Here is a 24,251-nt window from a genome sequence, read left to right on the forward strand (position 1 = left end):
AAATAGAGGTGGGATTTCAAAAGTACTGTGCAGTGACCTAACCTGACTCCCACAAAAAATCAACAGTGAAACTTTCAGTGACTTCAACCCAAGCACAGTTTGGCCAGAGTTGGTAACTCCTGAGAATCCCATCCTACCATCAAGTGTTGCCTCTCTTGGTTGAAATAGAAATGATAATAGGATCAAATACCTTTCATTATAATTGGATACCTGAAATACACAATGACACAAGATTGTACAGGGCAGGTATTCATAAGTGAGACTTCAAGGGATTTTCTGTGTAAGTACTCATATATTGATTTTTGGAATTAGCTGTTCCTCACATATGCTGGATAGACTCCCTTTTTTAAACCTATTGGCAATAGGAAGATACTTAGTGAACTCTGCTGACTTTTTAAAAAAAAAAACTACCCAGGATCGTAGTATTATTTGTATATTTGTTCCCCAAGACACTGCTGTCCTTCCTGTGCACATACCCTGAAGATAACATCTAAGAACTGTCCCAAAGGGACCTTTCAAAGCAGAACAGTTCATGCCCACCGAACAAGTAAATACCTACAATATTTTAGATCGAGTACTACCATGCAAGAAAGACAGAGACATTATTTTATTACGTAGCGGTTTGCTTGCCATTCTGAAACTGCAAAGCATAAGATGTAAGAAGGCAACAATCAGTGAAACAGCAACGAAAACAGAATAAGCTAAATCAAAAGATTGTTGAAGAGTCAAGCACACCAGCCCCTAGCGAAAATTTCAACAAGCTCCAAATCAGTACCTAGTCTGCAGTTTCATTAAACCACCTTGAATCTGTTTGCAAATGCAATATCCAAAGCTGAACCAAAACTGCATATTAATAAAGATGGGAAGACAAAATACAAATTTGATGTCAACCATATAGAAGCCTTCATTTATTAATTTAGTTTTAAACTAACTCTGTTTTGTTCCTTACAAATAACAATTCTCTAAAAATTATCCAGTGGAGGAAGAATTCACAGAACAACTCAAACAGGTATTGTACCATTTCACCTACACACACTAAATTAGATGCCACAGAATAGCAAACTCATCCCAAAACATGGTATTTTTCAAAGCAAAGAGAAAAGCTTGCAATTATAAAAACTAATAAAAAGAGAAATGTTATCCTAATTCCTACATGAATACATCCACTTTATTTATTAAATACTGCTGCTATTATTATTCAAACATTTATTCAGCTGACCTCTGTGTCAGTCGTCTTATCTCGCCAAACACGTTTTTTCCCAGATTACCCATTTTTTTAAAAAAGTCGGTTCAACCTTTTTAATTGAACAGAAGTTATTACGTTCTCAGGTAATAAAACATTCCATGCATATGGAATGTGCTCAAACCCAAGCTCCTAGGACAATGAGATGCTGAACACAGCTTTCTTCTGCTCATCTCGATTCACTACTACCTTCCACTTGTTACTTTTATATCATTGCTCACTTTCCTTTCTCCACCAATCGTGTTTACGACCAAAAACCCCTAACCCCCAACACTCACACTTCTCAACTTTTTCCTTATTATTCACATGATGATCCTTACTGACCCCCTCATCAAATAAAAGCAGCACTCCTATTTCTTTTGGTGCATTTAACCTGTTAAGATTACCTAAAAAACAATCAGTACAATAAAATATAATTTACTTTTCTGTTTTCTGTTTCAGCAGAGTAACCACCAAAACTAGATTTCTGTCTCTTAGGCCCTGAAACTAAATGCTACAGTTAAACCGATACAGTGAGAGCTAACAAAACTAGAGCAAGTATTCCGATTTCAAGATTGTCGAAGTTGAAACAAGCGAGAGTTAAGTAAAATTTCTAAAATTCACTGTTATTTGAGAAACAATGACAACACTTGCACAATTTCATCACAGATTCTAGAACTAGGTCAGTTTTTCTACAGTGACTATTGAGGTATTACAAACAAAAAGGTTTAGGCGCGCACCTATATATGCAGAGGTTTTATACTACAGTTAATGAAGTATTCATGAAATTACAGTAATTTTCAAATTTCTAATTATTTTAGAGGTCAACCTACTAAGACTGGAAACTGAAGAGTTCTCTCACATTTGGAAAAGTCACTAAGACTATAGAACACCTTTCTAATATGATCAGCTTTTTAAAAAGATAATTATATCTTTATTAAATCCAGTATTTCATGAAGAGCTCAGGAAATGTAACAGCCCAGTTTCTTAAAGAACACTGTTTCTATTCTACTTACCTATAATCTATTTTAAAAACTCCAGCTTCATTTTAACTAAACTTAAAACACCCAAATGCCAGTTTTAACAAGTAGAACATGTAGAACTTTGCAGTAGCAAAATGACACATCTATAGGTGCTACATGTCAGATAATGCGCCAGTGACTGAGAATAGGATCTCTGAAGAGCACACACAAATTTAATTGCACAATACCAAGACTAATTTCGACTCCGAACAGGATAAGGTGCAAAGAACAGTACTGTGAGACAAATGCAGCACCTGTATGGATGTTTGCTCCTTTCTAATGATCAAATTGGTTCTGAAGTCATTAAGAATGATACTCGGTTTGAGTACACCCTAAATCATACTAACATACAGTTTATCCATGAAAGAAAGTTTTATATAAAAATCGCTGGACAGCTGAGTGCTTTAGCAAAACCGTATGCATAAGAATAAGAGGAAGGACTAAAAATGCTACTCATTATTTCATGTTTAGTGGGTTTTCCAAGTAATGTGTTTTACAGCTGCTGTTCAGATCATTGTCCCTGCCACTGCGTACATACAACATTTCTTAAGTTCTAGTTAGCACTGGAAACCTGAATCTAGAACCCCAGATGTTAAAAGGCGAGGAGAGGGGTAAAGAGCCTCAAATTATAAAATTTCTGTTCTCCAAGGGTGGGGAGGGTGGAGAAGGCATTGTAAAAAAAAAGTTGAAGAGCAGGATTGTATTTTTGGCATTAAACCCCTCTATTTAAATTTATGTAAAGATACCATCAACGACTTCCAAGAAATTTTTTTTAAACCTAAACCCCTAAACTTAAATTTGTGAACCCAGATGCAAATAGAAAACCTCCAGCACCTGGCAAGTTCTTTCACGTTAGTCAAAAACCATGTGTTAATTTGAGTCGTCACATCAACAGATGAGGGTAGGAGGACTTATTTTTGTTTAGGGGCATTTCAGCAAAAAAGCTAAAGTGGGAAACAGCCAGCACAAAGCTTCCTCAAGCCAAACCAACGAGAATTTATCAAGGGTTTTGTCCAGTAATGCACCAAACTGAACCTGCTAAACTGAAAACCGTTCAACCGTTTGTTTGTCCTTTCAGTTACTTTCTGTAGCAATCACCATCAGTGCTGATTTTATTAATGACTCATAGAAAATACATTTGTGTTTCAGCAAAAAACAACCACTAATTGGCCTTAGTGAACACCACACAGGTTTGGTTTTGAAAAATATTATAAATGAAATTGAAATTACATGAAGAATATGAACAACAGAGAGCAGGATGATCCCACAATAAAATTTATACATTTGGTTTGTGTTATCTTGAATAATACAATAGTTTTTACAAATCATGAGGGGGGTTTGCAACATTTCTTCATGGTTTTCTTAGGAAGTAGTCTCAGTGACACTTTTCAAAAGTCCATATCATTAAGGCTGGAATGTGCCAATCACAAATATAAAGTGTCCTGTTAAAGCCCTCCTTCCCCATCTCTCCTCTGTATCACCCTTTAAGATTATAAGAGGGAAATGTCAGAGAGTTATGGATTTTACTTGTGCAAAGAGTGACACATATTTCTAATTCTAATCCTGAATTCCAGTTCTAACCTGGCTCATCTGAAGGAATGCAGAGTGTGAGAAAACACTACTGAGTTTATACTAAATGGTGGTTTATCTCCTTTAGGACACACCAAGAATATTTTTACAGGACTACATACTTCAGCTGAGAAGAAGGATGTTGTTAGTCTGCCTTGACTACATGATGTATTCAAGCCCCCAGGCATGTCAGGGCATATTAGATATCTGAGCACTACCTATCGCACTTGGTCCTTGAACCCTCAAGGGGGTCTCCAAGTACTACAATAAAACAATATATCCCACCTACCTCTTTCTTTTAGGGAATGCTGGAATATGATCACTACACCTCTGGAATATGCTCAACATTGCAAGCATGGATTAACACACTCTCCACGTCATCTCCTCTGCACAGAGCAGGTGAGAGCATTTGCTCTGTTCTGGTCAACACTGCATCCGAACAATGAGAAACACCAAGCATTTACTGGTCTAAACATCTCGTGCAAAGAGCTTGCCACTGAAAGCTTCACACGGTCCTCATCCTCTCCTCCCTCCTCCCCATCTGCCACTACAGGAATGTGCTTCCCCTGACACAGGTAGCATGTGCTGAGCAATGCAAACAGTGAACAAACTTAGTGCATCACCACAGCAGCATCTGCCAAGGGTACCTCATGATGAAGGCCTGGCTTGACTCACTTTAAAAGCCACTTTGTGGAAGTCTCTTGGAAGCTTCTTGGTGGGCTACCAAAGTAATTTTTGAAAAATTAGTCAGAGTTGCCAACTTCACACGCAGAGCCAAAGCCAGACAGGGCATTACTTCAAACTAGAGAGAATCTTCTGGTGCTGCTACACCTGAAAGAAAAATGGTAGCTATTTTGCTCAGCATGGTCTTCTGAAACATCTCATGAGGGGAAACCCTTACCATGAAAAGGCAGTGAAACAACAGAAGAAAGTTAAGTTTTTTATTAGAAGAAGTGCTTATACACTTCCTCTTGATGGTAGTGTAAAGGCTGAAAATTGACAGCTTCCAGCACTGGTAATGTAAGAGCTCAGTGCTACAGATGGAAGTGGAGTGACTTGACTAAATTATTAATTTGAAGAGCTGAGCTTTATACAACAGCAATGATGTTGCAATATGATATTAACAACTCTGATTTGAAGGCTTTCTTGCCATCTTCCTCTTAAACAGTTCCCGTAAGTCTTTGGGCTGGATACCAAAGACAGCAGAGCCTGTGCGGAGAACATTGACCAGCCATACCCAGCAGGGTCTTATCTCATCATGTCATCTAGTGCAATTTTCATGTATGAATGACCTCCTACAGCTCAAGACTTCTGTATGCTATCCAACATCCTAACAGTTTTAATAAACTGGTGGTTCTCACTTGCTGAGCAGCATCTGTCCAGAATTAGCATACGCTTTTTTCTAAAAAAAAAAAAGCAGGGCTGATTAAGTTTCCCAATATTTCCCTATTTAGTTATTTTGTGTTGAGCAGTGGTATGCTTTAGAGTCCAGACAAATGCCTTATGGACTTGCTGTCTGTGTGAGACTATTCCTTCGGATTACAGAACCAAAGAAAGCACTATGGCAGCTTTCAGCACTTTCAGAGTTATCAGCTGAGGGAGCTGGGGACACAACACTGGGATCTTCTCTTTTGTTTTAGCAGAGGGTAATCCCCGTTATATACACCTACAAAAAAAACCAAATAAAGTCAGTCCAGAACATGCAACCGTGAGAAGAAGGAAAGTAGTTTCCACAAACTGGTGATGGAAAGGAAGAATTATAATACTAAGAGGAGATTAGGCTATTCCCCTTCAAAGCTTCAGCAAAAGCTCCCCCAGGGTTAATTTCATCACATTAAGTGCTAACAGCACATATGATAGGTTTCTATAGCAAAAACTAAAATAGCTGCAAAAATACTCTCCACAAACTATGCTAAACCGATTACTTGTATTGTGCCAGATCTGCCAGTTCCGTTTGTCTATAGCTTAGTTTGCTTTCCTTCTCTAAAAAACTGCATGTGTAGTCTAAAGATCATCTGTAAACATGCAAGACTCGTGCCCAGCTAAAACTGCATTAAGATTTACAACATCCAGCCAGACTTAAGAAATATTAAATGAGATTCCAGATCTTAATGCAAGCTGATATGAATGCATTATCTCTATGAAGTCTGCAGGCTATGACCATTTGATCTTAAAAACATTTCTCGGTTTTAATAAGTATTCAGTCATTTAGCTCTTCACTTTCCTCCAAAGATCTGGATTTACCTGCCAGTCATGCACCTTTTTTTTTAATTCATAAACTTGATCCAGCACTTCCTCTTGTGATTTCCCCAGCTGCAGCTTTCTCACCCTTACCACCTTATAAAATAGGTACATCACAGCATTCAGCAGAGAAAAAAATGGTGCAGAGAAGTTATACAGCTTCTCCATAGCATCCTTACTTTTCTACAACTTCTATTCCACACACTTTCTGGTTCTGTTCCAGTTACAGCACCTTTTTGTTGGCTGTACTCTATTAATGCATTAGACTGCTTATTCAGGGAGTATGAAAGATAGTTCTAAGAGATCAGCACAGATTTTTAACTGTGCTCTTCCCTTTCAATTCAACTTCTTAGATACTGAGTATTTGAAACCCTACTTCTACCCTGATTGACATTTTAAGATTTGCAAGGAAAAAAAAAGTAGAATTCTTTACACCTGGCCTGTGAAGTATTTTTATTTTCAAAGATACAGTTCATTTAAGTCGTACTGGCTGCATAAGCTAACAGACTGGACAAGAAAGATGCTTAGTTCAGTCAGCAATTAGCTCTTTACCTTCCCCACCCCTCCATCCACCTACCATATCAACACTTATTTAGTCAGTCATCAATTCAGGAAAAAGAGAAGGAAACCACTGGTCTGGAGATAGCATGTACCAGATTAAGAAGATATGCTTAATGGCATCAGAATACAAAGAAAAATAAATAATGTCCTCTGCAGGTGCTCTGGTTAACTATGCAGAATGAGGGGGGAAAAACATAAGCCATAAAGCTAGTATTTTAAGAAAGTTAGAGAAAAAGAAGAGCAAGTGTTTCACAGGCATCACAGAGTATTTTCTCAGCAACCAGAAGACATTATTGCAACCTTCAAAAATCTCCAAACAGTGCTTTAGGATCACACTTATTTTGGAGAAGAAATCCCACAAATGGTAAGACTTGAAACAGAACCATGTGATACATGAGTATCGCAGGGACACAGATCAGCTGTTCACATGAAATGGAGATGCCTAAAGCTTACGCCAACTCTGGTACTGAACAGAGAGAGATTACAATACCCCCCAACCCAAAAAATTGTGTATATTTTGTTGGGTTTTCATTTATTCATGCTTCATCCAAATGACTTTAATTGAAACTATCACATATACTGATATACTCCTTCCCCATCTGAAAAAACCAACACACTAAAAATAAAAGCAAAACAAATATTTCATAGCAACAGAAAACAAAGAAAGAAAACTAACATTCATATAGAAGCAGCACACATGCAAAATCCTACTCTTAATGCAATCTGTCATTAACAGAGTGAAAAATTGAGAGCTTTTGTGGCAGAGGACAGTACAGGAATGCCCAGGTAAACTCTCGTTGATTTAAGACCTACATTACTGCGATTGTTACGACGTCTCCAAGATGAGTGCAGCATACAGAACTTCCTGCGATGCAGCAGTGGTCAGTCTGACAATGATAATGCTATAAATAAATTAATGCCAAAGGACTCCACAACCACAGGTGACTGGTAACAGGATTCATACATTTACTAGATCAAACCTCTGGTGCAGGTCAAAAGCAACAGTAAAATTACTAGTAACTGACAAATGTGTGGTGGACCGTGTGAAAGAAGCTGGTAGTTTCAGTCCATTTCCTGATTGATGGACAGGTGTCTACAATGCACACAGTCACCACAACTGGCACCTCAAAGCATCTCAGATGGACCAAGGACTGAAATGCTCTGACTAAAGTGCAAAGCTCAGAGACCTCTGTAACCCAGCCTTACTTGAATCATCTTCCACACAAAAATGAAGCACATGAGAAAATCCGCTGTTGCCTCTGGCAATACATTTCAGCAACTACTTACCCTCACGGTTAAAGCCTTACTTACTTCCAGTCTGAATCTGCGTGACATCATTTGTCAGCCACACATATCGGCACAGTTCTCTAAGGCGGGTTCTCCGCATGGGGACCCACGGACTGTCATCGGACCATCCCTGCCTCTCTGGGACAGGACTTGAATGACTGACTGACCACAAGACATTCTAGTACCCTGTCTTCCCCCAGGACCCATGCTGTACTCCTTCCTGCATTACACACAGCAATCACTGCCCAGTGCACCAGAGGAAGCAATCTTGCTTTGGCCAGTATTTAAGCACGTGTGTGTGTGTGTGTGTGGTTGGGGGAGGGGGGGAAGGGTAAGAGTGAGAATTAAGGATCCTGTAAGTTCATCCGCTTGGAGGTCTGTCCCCCACAGCACACACTTTCCAGAGTGGGACGCAGCTGTTTTCAAGAAGCTGCACAATCCACATCAACATCCTATTTGGTTTGGGCCCACATTCATCTCTATGTAACATCCCCCAGAACAGGGTCAAACACCTGGAAAATCCACAGAGAAACACTCTTAGCTTCAATGGACCTGCAACCAGATTCTTCCAGGCAAGATTAACAAGAGCTGTCTTCACCCCCTTCACTTTAGTCAATTGGCACAAAATTTGTTAGACTCCAGATCTAATGCAGCAGAGTAACACCTGGCTGGTGTCCTTTGAAGCAACAGGTGGAAGAATTACCAAGATTAGTTAAAAGTGCTTCCATACTCTCTGTGGGTACTGACTGACCACACCAGCTAGGATATATGGATATCACAGTAGTCACACCTTTGGGTCTCCAACCCCAACAGCTGTTTGTCCTAACTTTAAAAACAGAGTTCTACTAAGAGAGACAACAAAGTCACTGCCAGATATACTATTATTTAAAGGACACTATAAGATACCTGTTTCCTCACCCACCTTTGTGTCTCACATTCTGAATAGAGATTTTAAAACCTGAAGTAGCTAGGAAACAGATTAGCAAGCAGGTGGCAAGACACCTAATTATTCTCCTCTGTATACGGCTTTTGTGTGGATTTATAAAACATCTGTGAGTGTTCCATGGGCAGCTATCCAAAGTGGTCTGGAGGAGCCAACTTGACTCACCAGGGCTACAGCCTCTGTGCCTCTGCAGGAACATGCATGATGCTATTGGACACTGTTCTTACTCAGGGAGTAACTTCTGTGCATCTGAAATAACAAACCTTGTTCCACATGGCATGCAGTCCTTTCTCTTGGACACATCACTAGCCACCTATAGTTTTTTCTGATGGAGTTAAAATGTGCATCTTTAAGGAAATGCTTACCTAAGTGGTTAAGATTCTGTATAACAGTGGTTTACTTCAATTGGAGTAATAGCCTTAGGATGCTTTCTAAATATAAATTATTTTCAGGCTTGGTTTTATTAGAAGACAAATTTCCTTGAAACAGTTTATACAAAAAGAACTAAGGAGCAGTATTGCAATGTAGTTCAGGCCAGATTTTGGCAAATTCTTTCCAGTCTAAATCACTTGAAGTCTTACAAAACAATTCTATGTCTTGTACTTAATACAGGCTGCCAGTGTCTAAAGGTATAAAAAGTCTTAGAATCCAACTGATTTTTAAACCTACTTTTCCCAGTTATTCTAGCATGAAAGTACGCAATAACTTCCTACAGCCAAACTTTGATTATGAGCCATCCATAAATCAGACATCCATGAGGGTTTGTAAATGATCATTGAGATAATGTGTAAAACCAGATTTCAGTAAGAAAACGTTCTTAATGTGGGTTTGTTGGTTTTGGCTGGGGTGTTTTTTTTTTAAAGTTACTTCAACAGGCACACACAATGAAACTTAAACCAATACAACAAATATTTCTGTGAAACACTTCAATCATTTTCTAGTAAGCAACCTATATCCAAACACTGCTGTATATAAAGTACAGAGGAAAGCACAGTTTTTAAAAGGTACTGTGAATGTTTTAAACACAATCAAGTAAAAATGGTCTGTAACATCATAGAGAGGAGCAATATTGTAAGTTACTAAAGTAGAAAATAATTTTACAATCTGTAGCAAGTCAGTGTTCACCACATACTCTGACATTTGCTGTTATTTGTTGAGTATAGCATTCTTGAGCATAGACAATGAAACAAAGATGGTCATTTTCATTCCCTACCCACCACTATCAGCTTGAAGTACTGTATCAGAAGCATCATTGCATCAAAACAGCCGTTACTGAAACTTCAAAATCTGACAAAACAAGACATGGGTAATTTGCCACCTCTGAGAGCTAAGGTATGCATCCTTATTCATTTGTTCCAGACAGACAAAAAAGGGCCAAATTCTCTTCGACAACATGTTACTGCAACTCTGTTGAGTTTTCAGTATCTAAAAACACTTACCTTCCATGGCTTGCACAAACTTTAATGCAGTATTTCCTGTAGGTTGACTAGGAAATACTTGAGATAAAATACTGTTAGCAAAAGGCAAATGCAACTACTGCAGTCCCAGAAAGGGTAGCTTTTTACAGACAATCATCATTCACATAAATACCCACACAAAACAGGGAACCTCAGGAAAAGAAAATTCTCATACCACTGCAATTCCATGTTTAAACATCTGAATAACATCAGACAGATTTCTGAACACAAATGTGAGCCCTCACTTTCCACAAGTGCAGTCTGGGAGAAAGGGGAAGAGGGAGACATGTGGGGAAAGCATTCCCATTTGACTTCAATGGACTTGAGAACAAGCCCCAAGCACAGTGCAGACACGCGAGCTGCACACAAACCTACCTACAACCTGGCAAAGATGTAAATAACAAAGGAAGTAACACAACCTAACAGATGTTTTCTAGGCCCTTCTTCCTAAACAGATGCATTTATTTGGAAACAAGCAACTCTGTAAGACCACGAATGATAATTACCAGCTCAGCTCCCAAACAGAACTTGCAATCCTTCCACTACTTCATGAACTGAAGAAAAGGTTTAACAGTTGTTTTCCAGATTACCAGCACATAAAGAAGTATATTGCATGCTGAGAAAACAGAAGGCATAGCTGGAGAAACATTTTAGATGCACAGGTGAATAAAGCAAGCCCATCTTCAACCAGCCACTACTTGTTTCCCATGCCGCTGTAACTTTTGAGACGCTATTGTGAACCAGATTGGGAACAGATCTGGGTAAATATAATCCCTCATGTCTTTTGTGGGGGTAGCTGGAGGAAGAAATGTTGACTTGGTTATATTTAACCCACAAAAGATCCCAGATCTATTTACTATGCAGCCCCACAAACAGATGCACCACCACAAGCAAGGAGGCAGCATGTGGGCTGCCAAAAGTACCACCACCACAAGAAACGCTGGCCTGAGGCTGCAGCTGATCTGTGCCATAATTAGTCTTCCTACTTTTCTAATCATAGTAAAACAAAGAAAACTTCTATTCATTTTAGATAACAGCACCCTAGAGGAAATATTACATCTCCTTACTCAGTATAACTGTTTCTCTCCAACTAAGAGCAGGCTTGAAATTCAGTATGTTTCAGACTCGACAAGCATCAGGCATAACAGAAGTCAAATGGGTAGTACAATAAAGTCAACAGCTAAAGCTCTGCTTCAGCGCACTTCTCAGTTCAAGGTCAACCCTGAATTCACCGTTAACTTGATTTTAGTTTTAATTGTGACATACTAGGGACACCTTTTGTTCAGCTTACCTACTGACTTGCCTGGGAGAGGTGGAAAATCTGTAGTTTAAGCAATGAATTCACTAGAGGCATTTTACATGAAGAGAATGGAAAGCAGAGATTCCCAGCAGCATCTGAGGGGCAATACCAGCAACTGCCCTACCCACTATTTTGCCGTATTTAAAAGTGGAATACAGGAAAGGGACAAATAAATTTAAGGGGACAACAGTTCCCAACATATATCAAATAGCAGGATTTTAAGGTGTAACAAAGCCCAGACAAACTCCCCTCCTTCCAGGGTAAGCTGAAATAAAGAAGAAAGCACAACAGCCCAGCACAGGAGCCTGATCCCAGCTCTTCCACTGCTCAAAATGACACAGCAAGTCAAGTTATTTCAGTTCTTCAGATCAACTCCCCTTCAGTAAAATAGGGAATAATACTTCATGTGAAAGTGCTGGAGACCTACAGATGCTCTGCTATATTAGATGTATTATATGAGGGAGCACAGTTCCTCCCACACCCCAAGCCTAAATGAGGCTATTTTACACAGAAAAGGACTGCAAAGCTCTTGCACAACCATCTGCTATAAAGATTCAAGAAAGGGGCCCCAAGTACAAAGGAGGGTTGGTAGTGGGGAAGGGGGAAAAGCCATGTTGTTGTTTGTATTTACTTGAACTCCACATGGAAGGAAACTTACCTTTACTGTTAAATTAATAACAGTCCCATTATTGATTGACACTGTAATTGTCTCCCCCTTTGTCAGCTAGATTTCTTGTTATAACAGCAGCAACAAAGTCTGTGACTGGATCCCAAAACTACAGCTGACAAACATTTCCACAAGAAAATCAGTCTCAAAACACCAATTGTACAGAATAAGAAATTAACCCCAAGACTACTATAACAGTCAACTGCAAAGTAAGGATTTACCATGGAGTCGCCCACCCGTCTTACCTCAAGCATAGGGCGGGCACTGTCGTGGATTGAAAGAATGTGCGTAATGTTGTTCTTACTCAATTGCTCTACATCTCGGGCATCTGTGATAAAAGGAAAAAAAAGGAAGATAATTTCTTTAATCTCTTGAAATAGCCCATTCCCCTTTCCCCTTGTGCATGTTGAAAATCACTTATCATTGGTACATTTCTTTTTGAAGCTTTATAAAGTAAACCAAAACCCCAAATGCAGCTGTTCTAGAACATCATTATCAGAGTGGGTAACGGGAAGACACACTTCTAACTCCAAAACAAATTATATACTATATAAAGAACAAGCTTAAGTGACTCAGGAATGTGTTCTTAAGTCAGAAGTTTCATGTATTTTGCATCTGAAATATAAATCTGTGTATGCCTGTGTGCAGGTGATGACCATCTGAACAAGCAGAGCTGTACAAGAAATAGCTTACCTCCTCTATACCCACAAATCCCCCTTTAGGAGAAATATTTTTTCACTTGGGAGATAGACCTTGTAATATCCAGGTCTGAGAAGTGAAGCCAACTGTATCACTTGAACTGAGGCACGCCAAAACAAGAACCAGATTCCTACTTCCTGCAGACTAGTAAGGAAAAATGTGCATTTCGCCAATACGTATCATAATTTTAAGTCTGAAGAGAGATAGAAATGATAAAGATATCAAACATATGAAAAAGCAAAATGCTGCAGCAAGGAAGTGCAGTTGTGAAAAGGTGGTTCCTAGACCTGCAACTAGGGTTTCAAACATTCAAAACTGGAAAGCAAACCGAGGCGACTGAAAATTTGTTGCTAGATATTGCGAAAGCATAGGTTTTGTTTCTCTAAGAAAGAAGATAAAACATATCTGTCATCAGTGAACAACCTTCCCCATACTAAACCATTAGCATGCCAGAAAATGACCTCAGAGAACCACTAATACAGGTAAAGGTTAGTTTGTGTCCATTTACTTTTGACCTTTTCTCTTGAGAATGGCAAAGTACAGCATGGCAATTACAGCAGTGGTTTTGTGATGTGAACACCTGCCTTCCAAATCTGCCCATGCAATCTGTTCACATTAGCCTGGTTGCACACAAGAAAAGAGCACTGACCACAAAGGTTTCAAACCGGCTCTCTCTAGGTACAAAAATAACAATAGCATCACCTGTACATTCTTTATGTACGTGCAAGAGTTCAATTAGCATCTCTTGCTTCATCTTATTCCACTCTACTATAAAGTTTCGATGCCTTTTCTACATCACAAAGTGGAATTGGACATCTAATTATACTGCCCCATAGATGAAATCCACATGAGCACAATAACAGGCAATTAAATTTAAACCTAATCCAATTATGAAAGCTTCTCTAAGGCTAATAAAATGGAGACAAGAATCAAAACTGCACTGATTTCACTTACTACTGGTCAAGCCTGCATGATCAACACAGATGCCTAATCCTTCAGAAAAGAATTAATGCAGATTCCATCTGAAACAGATTTAAGGTCTAGCTTCATAGAACAACTAAAATTTCCTAAAAATCTCAGGATGCGCATTTCAAAGAAGAAGCACTAACATTTGTCTGGAGACGTCTCCTAATCCACCTGACCTTTAGGTTTTTTAACAGTTTATAGGCCAGCCTTGATTCCTCAGAGAACACCTATGCAGGCAAGGGTTTGGAAGCCCAGAAGCCAGCCTAAGTGTCCCAAAAAATCACTGCTTTATGCCCTCCAAAGGTTAAGGGCAGATTTCACAGCCTGATGGCTGGAATTCACAGTGTTAATCCATACCTACCACAACGAGACCCCAGTCTCTTAATTATCAGTATGACCCACATGGCAAGAAACATCTTGCCACACAAGGCAAACAGCTTTAAAAGAAGATAACAATCCAAATTAAATGTTGACTGCTTTGAACCAGTCTGAAAGGCCTAATGGACATAGTACAACTCAGAAGGAGTGAAAGATCCTAGTTCTTCAGTTAACTGAAGAACTGAGGCTACAGGAATTTCAACAAATCATAACTATACAGTAAGACAGTGAGATGTCAGGTATTCCTAGAAACAAGCTGGAAATGGCTATCCCAGACCTACATCCCAGGGTAGCCAGCAGGTCCTCAATATATTTAGGAAACCACCATTCTAATCACAAAAGTAGATGAGAAAAAGCTTCCCAGCCAATGAGTGAATTAGCTGGATCTAACCTTAAACAGTTTACAAAGGGGAAATTCCCCTGGTTTCCCGGGCACCTGCCCTAAGTCTCTACGGATACTACAGACCAAGCTATTTAAACAGCAGTACAAATGAGATGTCCTGTCACTCACAGTCTCATACCATATATTACAAAAAAATTAAGGGGTTATGTAAAGGACCACCAAAAGCCAGAAGAATCACCGTTAGCAATTTTAACTTCTCTACTGTAGCACAGTGCTGTACAACCACATGCAGGCTCACATTTTGAAATCACAGCATGAAATGCCCCATTTCCAAATTTGAAGATGAAAGAATCCTATCAGAGTCCATCTTGTGCATCTCTAAAGGGTCCCTCAAATGTGGCATTATTCTTCACAGCATATTACCTAATATTCTCTTTCATACAGTGAAATGCTTCCCAGCTGACATGGACTTGAGTAAAGCCCTTGGGAAACTCTCTCCTCACACAAAAGGACACAATTCACACTGAGGAAGACAACTTCTCTCCCTCCAAACCCATACTTAGCTTCTTTTCCCTCAGTTTCATTCTATGACTGCTAGAGGAACCTCTAACTCATATGCAGAGAGCTGCAAATACTTAATTGCAAAAGCAAGAGCAAAGTCTTCAAAAATGGGACTGGGGAACAGGATAGAATTTGTTTCCCAGCAGCTCTGGGAAGCTTTACTGTGTGACTGGGTAGCAAATCACCTAGCATATTGTGCTTCTATTCCCCCCATGCAAAAGGAAGACAATACTGCGCCAACCACTCTGATGTAGACACATCAATGACAGAAGAACTCCAATACTAGGGCGATGTCTCAAACGTACATACCAGCATTCTGTCTTACTTTAGTATTTTAGTAACTCCATAGAGATGGAAGGTGAGGAATAAAGATTTATCCCTTTTTAGAGTTCAGTGGGAAGAAACAGCTGTAGAGTCTTTTCCACCCCTACCGCTAACAACAAAATACAAAAGCATCCTGCCAGGAATGGGGAAAAAAGCATTACAGTGATATGGGCCTGATCTGAACATTTAACTGCAACTCATTTGTGAATTTAGAAGATTAAAGGTCTCCACACAAAATAAGTGAGATTAGTTTATTTTCATTTTGTCACCTTTCTTCCCATTAACCAGCTATCTTAAACTCTAGGCATCCCTCCTTCCTCCTCCTCCAAGGCCCATATTTCTGACTTTGTTGTTAGTCTGAAAAGACGGACATGCTCCTATAACACAGAAGCTACTAAGTATTAAGTTTTCAGTATAAAATTTTAGGCTATGTATACAAAAACAAGTTAAGTGCATAGAGAAGGCAAGCCAGCCCAGTACCTACAACTGTATTAAGTTTCAGTCTGCAGATGTATAGAGACTACAGTTTCATCATCACCAAATTTGTAGTTTTTAAATAAAGCAACTGTTTGTCTACACTTTTATTTTCTGCTTTGGAGAGAACTAGAGATAGACACCTAAAGAGAACCTCCTCTCTCCTCTCCAGTAGCTCAGAGCACTAAGAGCTGTTACTGAGAATGGTTTCCCATCAGGAGAGCTTTGTTCCACAGTCCAGTGATCCACACTTAGAGACACACACAACAGAAACTAAGCACATGAACAAAACTCCACATCTCCTGTCCCCACTCACGTTATGTTCTAATAGGTATTTTGTCCCAGGCTCTCAGAAGGACCTTTCAAGAGTGAGAAAAGAGTCCAGTACTCTGTTTAACTAGAGTACTTATAAAACATCTTCCTTCAAAAGATGAACCTGAAAAAGGGAATGGTACCTTCACCCTCTCCTGTTTTCAGTACTTGAAATAAAGCCTTAGAAAAGGGAATTTCCCCCCCCACCCCCCCCCAAAAAAAAATAATTAAGCAGCTGATAACAGAAATTAATTGGATCTAGAAACACAGCAGAACCACTTGGTGGGCACTGCCTTTTTATACACTTAGTAAGAGGAAGGGCAGAAACTTTCCCAAGACTCTCCAGCTCATCCACAGCAACACTGGACTCTTTGGGGGGAATTAAATCTCATATTATGGCTTTCCCCTTCAGATAAAAAAACCCCAAATATTCCATTGGAAAAACTTAAATCTTCCAAATATGATTACAAGCAAGCAAGGACACAATCTCATTAATATTCAAGGTAGAAACACTCTTGAGTCTCTGGTGCTCACTACTGCTACACTTTTTGGTTTGAAACCAAACAAGCACCCATTTAGAACCTCCTATCAGAAGAAATGGTATTATTTTCTGTTTGTGCAGAGAAAAAGGCTAAAAAGCCCTGTCGTATCAGTCTCTTAGGGAACAAAGCACCTATTTTCATTGTGAGCACAGGTGCCTTTCAAGGGACATCAGGTTTCCAAGTCCAGAAGACATGTGGGCATGCAATCCCACAATAAATATTTTGCCTTTTTTGAGGATTACATTTCATCTGTAAGGTACAGCTGGAACAACCCAAAATTTCCCACAAACTAGAGGTGGGTAGAAGCATTAGCTTCCTCTTTCTCTTCCCTCATTTTTCTCTCTTAGCCCCCCACCCTCCCATTTGCAACGAAATAACTCCTCCTTAACTTTTACTGAAGAAGCCTGATAGCTGTTTCCTTCTGGGCTGTCAGACCAAATTCAGTCTTGGTATTTTTGTATGGACATCTGTGGTGGTTCTTGAATTTTTCTGCCCTCTAGCTGCACAATCTCAAATACACTCTCAGGAACACACCACAGTTTTAATGTGCTATTGATGAGGAGAATCACAGTTATGATCTTATAAGATAACAAGTACTTAAGCACATGCTGAAATCTATGCTTTTACAGGGAGGTTTTCTGGAGACATGCTCAAGTCCTGTGGACTTAGGGAGATTTCAGCATATACTTCAGTGCTTTCCATAACCAGGATTACACATAACTAAGGTAGAAAGATCCTAAGGTGGTTACAAAAGCCCCTCTCATCCTATGTGCCCAAAGGTTTGTGCCACAGCAGCAGCGGACAAACCAGAAGCAGCAAGCTCAACTCCCATTTCTGCCACATATTTATTTCACAAGTTTTCCCTCGGGCCTCAGTTTATCTCCCAGTCAAATGCAGAGGAGCTTGCACTTCCTCCCTCATGGACTGTTTTTGAGTCGATTAGGCCTAAAAAGACAGTAAGAAACCCTATACATGAAGTAGAGATATTGCTTAATATTGAATAGTAATTCCCCAATCAGAACAACCGCTGAATACCTTCTCCAGACAACAGCCCTTCAGGAATACAGTGCTTAACATCTTTAACATCCTGATTTCACTCAGCAGGAAGGTGCCCACCTGGCACAACTGTGCCTCCTCCCAGTCCATCAGTGTCCCCAGAGGTCTCCCGTGCAGCAGGGAGACAGGAGTGTGTCTAGAACAGCATTTTGACCTAGCTTTGGAAACCCTGCCTGCCCAGGTTCCCCAAAGTCACTGGAGAAAGGAGGGAAGGCTATCCTCCAGAGGGCAGATCAGAGCAATTCAGAGATATTCCCCTGACTCACTTCTGAGGGGCTCAACTCTTCCCACTGCACAGAGACCCAGAGGGTGCCACGATTCCTAAGCCCTGTGTCAGGGTGAGATGCACAACGCCAGGGATTCAGTGTTACTCTTACTGACGAGATGCAACTTCATTTAATTCACGCTATCAGTCTCAAGCTGAAGAAATAGGAGACTGCTCAAAGGTGCATTACAGGAAATAATTTTGTAAACTCATGTCTTTAAAAGTATCTAGACATTTCAGCTGCCCAAATCAGGATCTCTACCCAATCCCAACTGTATATGCTGCTGAGTATTTCTCAGTCAACAATCCCCTTTATGGCAGTCTCAAAATTCATTAGTCACTTTTTGACTAATTGCCACAAATCAGAGCATGCCCCAAGAACATGGTAATCAAACTCCTCCAGAAAAATACACTGGTGATTAACCAACAGCCTGTTCCTAAATGGGATGACTTCACTGCACAGAGAGCTCATTGCCATTGCTCTTAAGCAGTGAGGCCCAGGGGGGAGGGGGAGTAGTGCTGGGAAGCAGGGAATGCAGAAGAAAAAAGATAGAATTCTAAAAGTTTGCTTTTGTATTAGTGAAGTACTGTAACACCAAACTTTTCTTCTCCAGGTACAGTAGCTAATTTGAGATTATAACAACAGATACTCACAATGGTAGAACACAATGATTAAATGCAGTGTGAGCAAAGGTCATAGCAATAAATAAATGAACATTTTGTTTGTGTTTTAATCAATTTAAAAAGCAGACTCCATAGCACAAACACTGAGATTAAAACCAACCCATCCTTACTCTCTTTTATGGAGGTAGCTGAAGCATTTCAGCATCTGCTTTTTTTCAGCTAGACTCCCAGAAACACTGCCCACTCACGCCACCTTCACATGCACGCCTCTAGCTATGCATAGAAGTGACCTGACATGCCATTTGAGGACCATTTGCAAGGTGCACAGCTGAGTGGCCAGAGCAGCACAAGCAAGAGGGTCGCAGGCCCAGCATCAGCAGAGATGCTGACTCACTCTACAACTGTGGCCAACTCCCCTCAGCTGGTCAAACTGTTCATCAGCTGAAAACAGATCTGCACCAAGAAACAGATGCTCCGGCTGAGTTTCACTCCCCTGGGCAGACTGTCAAGGGCTTACCACCAGGACAGCCACAGCGAGGGGGACAGATTGAAAGCCACATTCTTTGGGCCCATCCCACCAGACAGCTTGAAACCTAGAGGACTCTACTATCAAACATCCTCCCATCCCACCCTCCTCCTAAATTACTTGACAAGAAAGGAAAAAAAAACCAAAAAGAGGAAGCAACATGACTGTGACAAAGTTAGTTAATTTTGTCACTGGCAGATGCTGTGGTCCATCCAAAGTGCTTTCAAAACCACCCTCCTTATTTTCCTTTTTTCCTGCTTTCTTTTTTCTCCTTTCATTACCTATTCCCAACAGTATAAACTCACTTCCATCCTCTCTTTTTCCTCACCACAGCATCATAACTCCCTCTCACACACTAGCCCTTGTACTTGTGTTTGCATCCCAGTGTGGCAAAGGGCAGCTTTTAACTCCACAGGTACCTCTGGGCTGCCTCTCAAGGTGATCAGCTCCACTTCCCAAGGGGTAGGAAACGCTGGACCAGCAACAGGGGTCAGCAGGTCCAGAGGCAGGTAAATAGGGCAAAAGCCACTGAAATCACAGGTTTTAGGATGGCCGGGGGGGAGGGGGGAGGAACAAAGTGTGGGCACAAGGCAGAGAGGAGGTGCAGCACTGTCTGAATCCAATGCAGATGCTGTCCAGTCTTAATAGACCAGCTGTGGTATCAGTCAAACCAGGAAGGACAGGATATGGCAGTAGCCCCTATGAATCCTGTTTTGCTGTTGTACCGAACCATAGGAAATGCAGGGTCTATATGTATCAAAACAACTGTACGAGCACAACGGGTTTGCTTCTGAGTAGGGACAGTCAGCTGGAACTGATGCTGACAGAGTGCTTTGAGAACAAGTAATTTCTTTGGATGTCTACATAAAGTTTCCTGTGTTTTCTAAATATAGTTCTGCCTTTCTATACACAAAAAATAAGCCTCATGCAAAAAGGAAAAACATCCAGAGAGTCTTACATCTGCCACATGGACAGCACAAGTATCAGTGGTCAGACAGCAACCTGCAGACCTATCAGTCTCACAAGCAGCGATAACAGAACTCTTTAGCAGTTGTTATAAATAACCAAAATAATGAAAGCAATGAGCAGGAGGTATACTAAGCCTTTACTTGTAAGGAGGGCTTGAAATAAGCCTTACAAAGAATCTGCCCGGTTCACAGGCTTGCCTGCCAAGCAGAGGAATCATTTAAGGCAGGCCAATGTTTAGGAATTCCAGCTGAAGCACGCTCCAAGGAGATGGTATTCATTTTTCTTTTCTTAAAGTACTTGCAGCACAGCACACCGATGAGAAAGCAAACAAGTTCTTTACGTGCTACCAGGTAAATCCAAAAATGAAGCAAGATTGGGTTAAAGAAGCTGCAGAGATGTCAGAGAATTCCATAGGCCTGCAAAACAACACCTTAAGACCCCTGCTAAGTAATCCTAGAGATAATGATAAAACTAGTCTTACCTTTAAAGTTGCCAATGAACAAGCCAGGCAGAATCTGTGAGAAAGAAATATAGTATCAAATACAGATATCTTGTGGTAAGACAATTTGACAAAGTTCAATTTGCATACAGGATGGAACATACTACTTTAGCAGACTATTGTCAAATGCCACCTAAAAAGTGCTGACAACATTTTGTGTCTCTCTGCAACCTTCTCAAACTACATTGCTCTAGGTATGCCACACTTTGAGAGTGCTCGTTGACAGCTGGGGGTTGTTAATCATGGAGACTCTCACATACTGAAGGCTCTCCAAGGATAGCAAAAGTGGCTTACAAATACGAAGTGGGCCTCACAACACACCCCTCCCCCTTGCCCCCCCGCAGCAGGATAAGAGTTACCCTCATTTAACTAATGGTGAAACTTCATACAGAAAAGGTGATTTGCCTAGGGTTGCTAAGGAAGCTGGACAAAACATTGCAAAATGACATCCTTCAAGTCTTTCACGGGGCAAAACCATGCAAGTCAGGGCTGCAGCACTGTGGGGCTCTTCAACAGAGGAAATCACTGCAAACAATGAGTTGTGTGTTCACATAGAAAGAGAATTTATGAAAGTCTCTGAGTTGCATGTTTCTCTCCCAGATCTACTTACTCACCCCAACACTCCCAGAAGCCTGCATAGGTCTCAGTTATAGGACTTTCTTTAACCGGGGAGTTTCAAGGTAGCCTGAGCTGAGTTTGTGCAGTGTGAGGACACGTGCACGCACACACATAAAGGCAGGTGACACAGCAGTGCTACCCCTCCCACCCTCTCATAACCCCCGCAACTTGGGAACAGCAGTAAGGACGTGAAAAAACCCCAGGCACAAACACCCACATTTTCTGCCCAAGACTTTTGTTCTCTGCCACCTGGGTCTCTGACCCACGCCCACATCCTTTGAAGAGACCAGAACTGTGGTGGTAAAACAGTACAATCCATTTTTCTTCAGTGCATGCAGAGCATACCACCAATACAGATATGTCAGCGCTGACTTCCTAGAGCCTTAGCAACACCCAAATGTCACCACAACAGCAGCAACAGTCTCTTGGGCACAGCTATTTAAAGGGAAAACTCCACCCATTTTGCTCGGTCCAGCAGCCGCGAAGTTCCGAAAGTCATGAAGGACTTTTCATTGGGGATTATCGCCCTAGCCTCCATTTCACTGCAGCCTTCCTGCTGAAAGGTGACCCAGCTTACCACGCAAAGTTTAGCAGGCCTGCAAAACAGCTTCTGATCTGCCTTAGGTCCAGGGCTTTCATCTGATAAAAACATTATGTTCAGTGTTATTTATCTAGCCTTGCAGAAAACAGAAAGGCTGCAGCGCTCCTCACACTCCCTGGAGCTTTGGTTTGTGCAAACATTCCTCCCTCTGAGCCCTGCTGGGTGATCTCCCTCTCCCTGCCACATCATGCCAGGTCTAACCCCAGGGCTCAGCTCTGCCACTGATACTGAAAGGCCACTTCTCTGGGACCCTTGCTGTACCCTGACCTGCTTACAAATTAAGGGCTGCTTGACAACATCAGCTAGACAAGAAAATGGTTCATTAGTCTGGTGCAACCAGGCATCTCTAAGTTTTGCCCAGATAAGCTCAGACAGATTTCTCCCCTTTCCTCCCCTCTTAATTTGTAAGAATTTGACATTCCTACAAAGGCGGCAAAAATCAGCAGAGCAGTTTCCAATGCCAGGGTATCAAGCAGGGAAAAGAACCCCTACACCATTCCCCTGTCCCTTCCCACATGCACAAGACTCGTGGTTTCATGGACTGATTCATTATTTTAAGCACACTTGATGACTCTGCTAGAAGTGCAGCTCCAAGGCCACCATCCCAGGCTAGGAATCAGAAGCCAGTAGCTGCTCCACAGAGCAGAGCACCCAAGGGCCGCTGCTAAGGCCCAAATTCTGCAAACAAAAAAAACATGAAACATGCTCTAAAGCAAAAGGTAGTCAAGTTATGAACAAATTTCACCAACCAGATCACCTCAGCCAGCTCCCTTGACTTACGCTTAAAAATTAAAAAAAAAAAGCCTTTCTGATATTTTTAAATAGCTGTCTGGTATGTCTTATCTGCAGCATAAATCTCAAATCATACCACCACTACTGTAGACTATGGCATTTTAGGCTCCAGGACATTATTTCTGCATCAAATATGTACTCTCAAGAGAGGATAAAAGCTTAAATTCTAGTCACAGTCATTAAGGTTAGACATTATAAATTACAGCTACCAAGAAACACCAGGGTGTTGCAAAAATTAGGCTCCCTAGATTATCGTTGGCCAAGGAGGAAAAATCCAGAAGTTTGCATTTGTGCACCATGAGGCAATGCTGTATGCTAGATAGGAAATTAGGACACTGTGCAGCCAGGGACAGATGTTACCCATGTTGTCCTAGTCATTCTAGAAGCAAGAAACATTACTATGGGTGAAAGCTACCTGGAAAGAAGTGAATCTTCATACCGTGCTGACTAATACTTCAGCACTAGACTACGGCTGGGAACTTTCAGCTGTGTCATCTCACACTGCCTTCAGTAACTGCAACTCCAGGCCACACAAAATGAAGGCCGATGGCTGCTAGGGGCGTGTGAGAGAGAAGGGGTGGGAGTCAGAAGAGAAGAAAAATAAGGTGGTTGTTTTTGTGAACTTTTCAACTACTGCTTTATGAATAAAAACAGTAGCCTCTTTATATCATCCGAAACACTGAGACAATGACCACGGACCAAATAACAGATGTAGAAGAATGCACAACCAAGCAACAAGGACACCAACGCCTGTCTTCATTTATACCTTGCATGAGAACAGCTCGCATTCTCCACCTTGCACAAAGGCAGAGCCCTGCAATGGATGATGGTTGCTCCAGTTGCTCCGCTTCTTACCAGTCCTCTCTGGAAAATGGCTTAAAGGGCTACTTTGCTGCTGTTTCCTATATAGACACATGGTTATAATAAAGCATCTAACCCCTTGCCCAATGCTGCTTCTAGATGTGCTAGTACTGATGGGCGCTCCGGAGAGGTTCATCGTACTTTCTGTGGAGATGGCCAGGTGCTGTAGAAGCAGCAGACAAGCCTACCTTGTCCAAAGGTACAAGAGAGTGTCACGGGTCAGGGAGAGGGATTCGCTGCTGATGTGAACTGGCACAGCTTCACTGCCTTCCATAAAACTGGTTTCATCAGCTGTAACTACCCACATTGATTTACATTTCTTATGAATCAGCTCCTACAACGAGCAGGGCTTATCTGTCCTTTTTGTAGAGATAACACTCAACTCACCCCTTCAGAAAAGTTTGCATGAATAACGGGCAGTTAACTGTAACAGAACTAACAAGAACTAAAACCCAGAAAAAACCTCTTCACTAAGCATATCCTTTTCACAGATAATCAACTCTAAGTACTACAATCTCTTGTCAGCATCTCAGCCCCTAGACTTCAGCTCCTGGAAAACTTCTTTGTAATTT

The 24,251-nt window shown here is 41.0% G+C and overlaps 1 protein-coding gene across 5 annotated transcripts in view; it reads right to left on the reverse strand.

Annotated features, from left to right (window-relative positions):
• The window catches only part of DUSP22 (dual specificity phosphatase 22), a 92,449-nt gene that overhangs the window by 16,772 nt on the left and 51,426 nt on the right, over positions 1-24,251 (reverse strand). For all 5 annotated transcript variants that reach the window (XM_064443507.1, XM_064443506.1, XM_064443504.1 and 2 more), the window contains exons 2-3: positions 20,790-20,823; positions 12,515-12,597 (exon numbers count right to left, since the gene is read on the reverse strand). In XM_064443507.1, the coding sequence (XP_064299577.1) occupies positions 12,515-12,523 (9 nt within the window). In that variant the 5' untranslated portion in view covers positions 12,524-12,597; positions 20,790-20,823. The remainder of the gene's footprint in view (positions 1-12,514; positions 12,598-20,789; positions 20,824-24,251) is intronic.

The sequence above is a fragment of the Phalacrocorax carbo genome, chromosome 2 (genome assembly GCF_963921805.1).
Source record: "Phalacrocorax carbo chromosome 2, bPhaCar2.1, whole genome shotgun sequence".
Taxonomy (NCBI): domain Eukaryota; kingdom Metazoa; phylum Chordata; class Aves; order Suliformes; family Phalacrocoracidae; genus Phalacrocorax; species Phalacrocorax carbo.